Raw genomic sequence first — 8465 nt, 5'->3', positions numbered from 1 at the left:
TAGCTATCGTACTACAAAAATCCAGAGCTAATGGCTTCCACACTCTTGACTCCTACATAGAAAGTCACCTTTCCCCCAGAAAGTGAAGAGTAAGAGAGGGAAGAAAAGGGAAAAAGGAAGAGATGCCTCTGTGGGCTTTGTAGAAATGGGCCGAGATCCATGCTGGAGTTGGGCCTCTATCACATCTTGAACTCCAGTTATTCCATTAATTGAGCAAGAGAAAGAAAGAGAATAGAGATAACAATACTGGGAGGAAACGGGATGGCATATCTAACAAAGGTGGTACAAATGCACCATGAAAATAGGAGGATCCTAGAAAATATGGTTGGGACAGCCAATTTCATCCATTCTTCTCCTGTCAACCCCAGAAACTGGAGCAAAGTAGAAGATAGAGATAGGCAAGACTACCAGGGTGAAGACACATGTACTTCCTCAAGCCACCCACACAGGCCACATTCCCCTCCAAAAATAGGTGCCAAATGATTTCATATTACTAACCACAGCACCCACCTTCAAGGTAAGTAATTAAATGTTCTTGGGCTTAGTCCTCTATCATCCCTAAAATGAGAGAGGGCTGGAGTGTTCTAAACCCGCTTCCCAGTAACCTTTGAGTATGGAGAGTGATGCAGGATAAGGGGAGGGATGGAAACAGAAAGGAACTTATAATAAATGTTTCCAAGTTCCAGTGTTGGGGAGTTACAAAGGGGTCCAGGACAAGAGATACAGCCCAGGCTAGCCATATTCTCTCCATCACTCTCACCTAACAAGTTGTTCAGTCTGGGCCCTTTGTGCTAATCTCCCATAACTCCTACAGAAGCCTCTGTTATGTTAAACCTGATTCCATAAACAGATGGGAAAATAATTTTTTCATCATCCATGGCTTCAGGTGAGGCATATGGTGTGTGTGTGTGTGTGTGTGTGTGTGTGTGTGTATTACAAATAAAGCCTTTTCTCTAAGGTTTACTCGTTGACTCCCAAGTGAGACAGTTCCAAGGCAAGAAAGTCCACTCCATCTTTTACACAATCTGAAAAGAGTAAATGATTCTTTCTTTTAAAAAGACAACAAAACAAAAATATGCTGGTGGTAAAAGCAGCACAAGCAGTCTTGGGAAACTGATCTGTTCAAAAAGTTGAGATGGCATCCTTTACATATTTCTGCAAATGTTGACAGTCCAGCTGCTTGTTTACTCTTTGTGGCACTGAAGGAAATGTTTCCAGTGACAAGTAAGTATAAATTTAGGGGAAAACGAGAGAGAGCTCTCTGCATGCTACTTCAGTAGCCACACTCTCAGCTAAGCCCTGAATGAAAGTGAAGTTGACCAGGGATACCCAATAGGGCCTCCTCTAGGATTGAAACAGCAGTCCTCCCATACCCAACCACAGTGGGACCCAGGCAGTAGCCCTAAGCCAGCTATAAAGATTCTCTGTCTGAAGCCCCCTGAAGGAAACCACTATGTCACATTTAAAATCTTGGTTTACTCTTCTACCCTGAAGTAACAGCAAATCAAGGTCATACTAACCATTATTTCTGAGAAATAAGAGTGAGATGTGGGAAATTAAGTTTCAGGAGAAGGGTCCAAGCTGAAGCTTAAGTAAATGCTTATAGTTTAATGTTTTTTAGGAACAGGCTCAAATACTGGAAACAGCAGCATACAGACCTACTACTACTAGCCTACTAGCCTGCAGCAAGCCAAGTTGAGGGAATTCTCTTGGGGTTCCAGTTCCATGCTAAGCAGGGCATTCTGGGAGAAGCAATTGTACATCCAGAGTTGCCTTTACACACGGATAAAAAGTAGTGGATCTTTTCAACCACAATGGTGTATATATAAGCAGCCCTATAATCCTTTAATTCATATGACATGGGAAAATAATATCTACATGGTTTTTCATTGCTTTCCCAATTGCCTCTTAACCTGTCTGCATCTTCATTCAGACAGATAGATTAACAAATTTCCATTTTGTCTGAATGAGTCAAAAAGTATGTCAAATGAATAGTAAAGAATAAAATATAACATAGTTCTAGAAGGATAGGACGGCAGAGCTATAAAGTTCATCTACTCAAACCTTCTCATCTTACAGATAGGTAAACTGAAGTACAGAGAGGTAAAGTACCTGCTCAAAGTCACAGAGCAAGTCAGGGGCACAAGTTGTCTAACTCTTAGTCACTGTCTAGCTGGTATTACTGAGATCGCCAGCCCTTTAGTGTCCAGATTTATATTTAGAATGAGCATTTGAGGCCACTGGACAGTGAGCCAGGGATCCAGCATCAACCAGCTACTCCAGCTAAAACAAGCATCCCCCTGGTTGTCTTCCAAATATCCCAACCTCTTCTTCTCATCCCTTCCAGTATGAGTCAAGGTCCTACGTTTGGACCCAGTTTGTTGGAAAGAAGACAGAAGAGTCACTTGAAGGATGCCTGGCCAATGACCCTGTGGCCCAAAGCTCCTTTGCAGGCTCTAAGCCAACCTGGTCAAGATTATCTGGACAGTAGGCAAAACCTTCAGGCAAAGACAAGATCCTGGCAGACTTGCTCAAAAAATACCTGGTTCCTAAATTAAGCAATTCACTGGTCAGCCCAATGAGACATTGAACGAAGCAATGAGAGAAAGATAGCTTAACTTACCTTTGACCCCACCCATCCTTGGGACTCTGCCCAAATGCATAGTGTACCTATTTTCCCCATGCCTAGAAAATTCTGTCCCCATTAGAGTGATCCATGAGTCTGAACAATCTTGAGCCCAGTAGTAAATTCTACTGACCCTTGTCCCTTTCCATGGATGGAGAGAGCCCTAGCCCCAATCCTCCAACCTAGGAGCCTACAAGGGACATGCTTATGAACTGCCCAATAAAAGATACCTCCCATCATATTTTATGGCTCAGTGGTAGACTGGCAGTAAAGGTGGAAAGTGCAGACTAATGGGTTTACTCTGAAGCACATTTAAAAATACCTAAGCTTTGAGCCAATGTTAACAACTCTGACTTGGTCTACCTTGTCCCCTGGATCCCCAATCCTAAGCCTGCCTCAGCTCTAACCCACTTGGGGTTCCAATAATGACTTGGGGCTTGCAACCAATGTTACCTTGTTCCTCTTTACCATCTTCCCTCCAAAAGTCTCTCCTCTAAACCCAGGAAGCCATGCTATACTTTCCACCAAATTGCCTGGCTTCCCTGTCTTGTCTGCTGCTTGGTCTGGGTGGGAGAACTCCCAAATTTTCCACCAGCTCTGAAAAAGTATAGACTCATTTCTCTCCTGATCTTTTCCTTTTCCCCTAAATCAGACCTTGGTCACTTGCCTCCATCAGAGGAACCTATTGCCTGCCATTCTTCCCAGGCGTAAGACCCAGGGTAAATTGGCTTCCTTTTAAAAACAGGTGAAGGCATAAGATAAACTGCTAGTGTCACCACAGAACTGTACACATCACAGAGTCCACAAAAAGTGTACATTACATGCTCTAGAATGGCCTGAATTCCACTTTCCTTCTACTCTCCATTGTTTTTTTTCCCATGCCCAGAGACCTCTCTGATGTGTAGTTAGCTCCCATAGATCAAAACTACCTTCCTCTGGGGCTCCCTCATAACAGTCCCAATTATCTGCAGAACCTCAGACTCATAAAGCCAATCAGCAGCAGATTTAGGACTGTGAAGATATTAGGCCTAGTCAAAGAGAATCTGGGCTGTGTGGTGCCTCCATAAATTCATAGATTTTTAGAGATGAAAGGCATGTCAGACATTAATGGAAATGGAGAGTGCACCAACCTCCTTGACTATAGGAGTATATGTTCCAAGTTCCCCAGAATGGCTATTAGGCAAATACTGGCTGGTAAACATTTTAGCAAGCTTCTACTGGCTTCTTCTATCCCTAGAGACACTAGTGCTGTGACATAGGTTGCTGGGAAATGTTGAGTAAACTGCAGAAAGCGTGTGGAGGCAGAGACACATTTGGAATCTCAGGATCTGAATGGTTGCTTGGGAAAGCTGAGGGACCAAAAAAAGTTAGTGCTAAGGATGAGATTTTCTAGGAGCTCAAGAATGTGGTGGGGTGTTCTTGACTTCTTCAAAATAAAAACTGAGGTGTTCCCAAGAGTATTCAGTATCAAAAACAACTTTCATGAATTCAAGACCTAAGCCAAAGTATTCTGAGACCCTGGGGACATACCAAATTCCTTTCTGTCCCTTCTTGACCTGTACTTACCATAATTTAAACCAGTAAACCTACCCCTTCAAGGGACCTAGTCTGTGTCAGAGTACACACCAGCCACAGCTCTGCACAGCCCAGTGCACCCCCCCTTCCCAGCTGCACTGTGAGGTCTTGACCGGAAAGTCCCAGCCAGCCCTCCCCCTGAGTCCCCTATGATCACCTACTTTGAAGTTTGTTCCCCAGCAGTAAACCTCTTCCTGGTAAAGTAGTGATTTTTCCCAAGTTTTATTACACACTCCAAAGGGCCCAACTCCAGGCCTGCTCACAGGACATGAATGCCAGGGTCTAGCTTCAGCCCATCCCCCACTACCTCCCATGAAGTTTCACCCAGACTTTGCCACTGACTCTGAAGGCCAACAGCCTGCCTTTAACCACAGGGCAATGCTCAGCAGGTGCCCTCCTAGGTAACCTAGACAACAGCAAAAGGCCCTACCCTGGCTGCCTTCCCAGGAGCCCCTGAACTGAATCAAAGCAAGGAAAAGGTATTCCCAGGGGTGAATGTGGCAGTGACCTTCTTTCCAGTTGTTCCACACAGTCCAGGGACCCCCTACTCTCAGGCATCAATGTGGCCTGGTAGTCTCCACCCTGAACAGCCATTGATACACAGTCTAACTTTCAAGTGGGGCCCACACTGTGCGGTGCCAATAGGTCACAAGAGGTACCAATAGCTCCAAACCTCTTCTTCAAAGGCAGCCCAATGAAGCTGCAAACAAACAAACAAACAAAACAAAACAATGACAAAACAAACAACAACAACAACAAAAAAAGATGGGTCCTTGGTTCAGAGTGGTAGGAGAAGCTGTCCAAATGCCCAGGGAACCCGCCAGTGAATGCCCTAGAATTCAAGGTTTCTATGTTCAATAAATAATCCCGAGGCCCCCCCAGAGGGCAGCAGAAGTACATGTTATGGTGTCGAGAAGAGGGAACCCTTCAGCCCCAGGGCAACACTATGAAAAACCACCTATTCTGAGTGGCAAACTTTGGGCAAGTCTAGTGGAGCTGTCCCTAGGAGACACAAGAAGGAGCGAGCCTTGAGAGAGAGGGCATCCCAAATCCTTCACTCCTTCTCTAGACTCGTCATCAGAACTGCTGAGAGGGCAACGTCGTTGGCTTTCTGAGAAAACAGGATGGCTCCTCTGACTTCACCAGCCCACAGGCAGATTCAATGCGAGGAGAATGCAAACTTGCAGTCTTGCGGCCACTGGGCCTAGAAAGCTAAGGCTATGCTCCCTGGCCCTGCTTGTGTTAGGGAAGAAGACCATGTCAGCCCCACGCGAAAGCCGGAGAGGTGAAGGCCAGCATTTCCGCTAAGGCCGAAACAGGCATCCCGCGGAGAGTGGAGAGACTCAGAGTGCCAGGGAAAGCAAGGCTCAGGTTGGGGGAGGCGTGGAGTGAGTCTCAGGGCCCAGCCTGCCAGTCGCCTTACAATTCTCTGGCAGGAGACGTCGGAGACCGCCTCTCTGCTTGCTTTGGGGTTCAGCTCAGAGGGCACGGAGATATGCTGGATTCCTCAGAGTGACAGAGGATGGCCTGGCCTGGCTGGGCCATAACCACCACTGGCAAAGAGAGTGCGCGCACACCCCACCCCCACTCTCCCCCTCCCTTTCTGTCTCCAGCAGACACACATGCCTGGTTGTGTTTGACTCCGCTCAGTCACCAGTATTCCTAAAGTGTTTTTGACAGAAAACACCTCGGCCCCCGGTGCGGGAACAGGGGCTGCTGCGAAGATCTGCAGTACCGTATTTCTCTCAAAGCCCTCCCTGCCTCCCAAATCTCTCCTCTCTCCGTGACTTCCCCCTCCAAAAAAATCTGCAAATATTTTCTCTCACTACACATTGTCAGCATATTAAAAGGAAAAAAAAAAAGTGCGTCTGGATTTGTCCCAGGGCAAAAAAGTTCATTCCTTGCATGTGATCAATGAATATCCCAAGTCCCACCCAAGGGACGTCTTGTGCCTAGTCTCCAACAGCTTAGGGTGCCCAGAGCCCCGCAACTTGCGCCTTAGCAGCGCAGTGGGTAAGGGACAAGGGGGAGGAGTAGAAGAGGAAAGCTGAAGGGGCGCCTACGACTGTAAGGTCAGGGGTCAGCAGCAGTGGGAGCAGAGAACACCCTTGTCCAAATGCCAGGAGGGGTGCGCGGGGCCACTCACCTGCTTGGAACTCTACTTGGCGATTTTTCTCTCTTTCCTCCTGCAGCAGCATGGAGTAGAGGATCCCAAAAGAGTTCTGGATGCCAAAGATGGATCCGTTGCACCAGGTGGCAGCGAAGACCACCATCCAGCCGAAGCCACCTTCGGGGGGCTGGAAACCTCGAGCGGTGCCGCGGGTCTCCACGGCGGGCGTGGACTTGGGTTCATGCACTGGCTCGGGCTCAAATTCCAACTCCGGCAGGGGAGCAGGGTCCAGTAGGGGTTGTGGCTCCGGCTGTGGCTCCGGCTGCGGTTCTGGTGGGGGCACTGGCACCGGCTCAGGCTCTGGCTCTGGCTCGGCGCTTCCCACCCACTCCTGCTGTTTTTGGTCTGCCTCCCGCCAGGGCCCCTTGGCTTCCTTGCTCGCCAGGCTTTGCAGCGCCATCTCGGCAGGGGGACTGTGGCTGCTTGGGCGAGAGGAGCCGCTGTGTGGCTGGTACTTGTTTCTGCCGCCGCCGCTGCTGCTGCTGCTGCTCCTCGGAGCACTGCTGCTGCCGCTGCCTCCTCCTCCCGGCTCCGCGCCCCAGCTGGCCAGCCTGTCCCGCGACAGACGGTCCCTGGAGTCCTCTCCTCCTCCTCCCACGTCCAACCCCCCTTCTGCTCTCCCCATGTCATCTCTCTCCTCCCCCTCCTCTTCCCCCCCCCACCTCTTCCTCCCTCAACAGGCAGCCGCTAGAGCCTTGCTCTTCTCCCTAGCCCTTCCTGCTCCCCATACTCGCCCGCGTACTTCAGCCCTGCTCCCTACCTCAACTTCCTTTCAAAACTACTGAATCCTGTCTTCTTTGTCCATATGCCCAATAGAGAGAGAGTTAAAATGGTTTTTCCACAAACTGTCCTGTTTCCCGTGCCTTCTCCACACAGGCTCCAAACAGACATTGATCAACCCAAAATTTCCAGGGAAGCCCCACTGTCTTTTGCTCTCACTCCCTTCTTCCTCACACGCATCCTGGAACTGGAGTGGTCCTGAGCACCCCAGGATGAGAGCTGGACTTTGAGAGACCCCACCCTGTCCTCGGGAGTCCCTTTGTCCCCCACTTGAGCTTGAGAAAAGCGACCTAGAGGGGGAAAGCCCAGGCTTCGGACAGATGGTGGGCACAATCTTCTAGAGCCCGGGGTCTCAGCCTCCCACGGTCCTGCACAACCCCTCCCACCCCACCAGTCTCTCCCTGTTCGCCCCCGCCCTTCCCGGCAAATCCCCGGCGGGACGCGAAGGGGAGGAGACAGCCCGGCAGCGAAACCCGCCCCTCTGGGCAGTCAATCAGGGTTTTGTTTGCGCCAACCTGGAGCCCAGAGGAGCCATAGAGGGCCGGGTCTGGTTCGGGGGCTGGGCCAGGAAGGGAGGGAGGTGCAGTGGCACCGGAGGGGGCCGGGCCCGGGCAGGGCGGGAGCCTAAGCTCAGCTCAGGCTCCTCCTGGCTCTCCGTCCCTCTGTGGGGAACGAAGAGTCGGGGCCGGGTCAAGACGCCAGTTTGGACAAGCGCGGATCTTCTGGCCCTCAGGACTCTGCGGAGCCACGGGCCAAGGGTGTCTTTCCAGCACCCACAGCCCCTGTCCGCCTACCTGAGGCTTAGAGACGTGGGAATCCCACTGAATGTCCCAGACTAAGGCCCCAGCCCTGCGAGGGTAAGGGGGATTTTGGTACCCAGAGAGCGTACGTATCCCAGGAGGCAGGATGGGTGATTTGCCCTGTGGGCCGCCTGGCTCCCTGCCAAAGTGCGCTGCTGTGTCCAGCCTCAGTCCTGGGGACCCGTCCCGCGATCCCGGGAAGTTCTGCGTCAGCTGAGGGCCCACGCGTCTTATGCACTGATCATCAGGTTGTAGTGTGGTTACTAAGCTACTCCGGTCTCCACTAGCAGGCCAGCGAGTGCCAAGCGGTTTCTACTCAGCATCTCATTAACCTTCTTGCTGGGTGAAAAGACTATATGCCGGGTGAAAATTCAGCTCATGGCTCTGGCAGATGCAGACGAACGTAGACTTATTAAGCACGTCAAAGCAGACCGAACTGGGCGGAAGAATAGAGGGGTTTCAAGGAGCTTGCCTGTCATGAAAGTAATCTGTCCAAATTCACGAATCGCGAGAG

The 8465-nt window shown here is 50.2% G+C and overlaps 1 protein-coding gene across 1 annotated transcript in view; it reads right to left on the bottom strand.

Moving 5' to 3' along the window:
- SLC16A2 (solute carrier family 16 member 2) overlaps window positions 1–7003 on the bottom strand; it is a 139846-nt gene extending 132843 nt beyond the window's left edge. Inside the window, exon 1 of the mRNA XM_049644685.1 lies at window positions 6348–7003. Coding sequence (XP_049500642.1) covers window positions 6348–6996 — 649 coding nt within the window. The 5' untranslated portion in view covers window positions 6997–7003. The remainder of the gene's footprint in view (window positions 1–6347) is intronic.
- Between the last annotated feature and the right edge of the window lie 1462 nt (window positions 7004–8465).

The sequence above is a fragment of the Panthera uncia genome, chromosome X, assembly GCF_023721935.1.
Source record: "Panthera uncia isolate 11264 chromosome X, Puncia_PCG_1.0, whole genome shotgun sequence".
NCBI lineage: Eukaryota > Metazoa > Chordata > Mammalia > Carnivora > Felidae > Panthera > Panthera uncia.
Note: the sequence above shows the minus strand (reverse complement) of the source record. Positions and strands in the feature narration are given on the sequence as shown.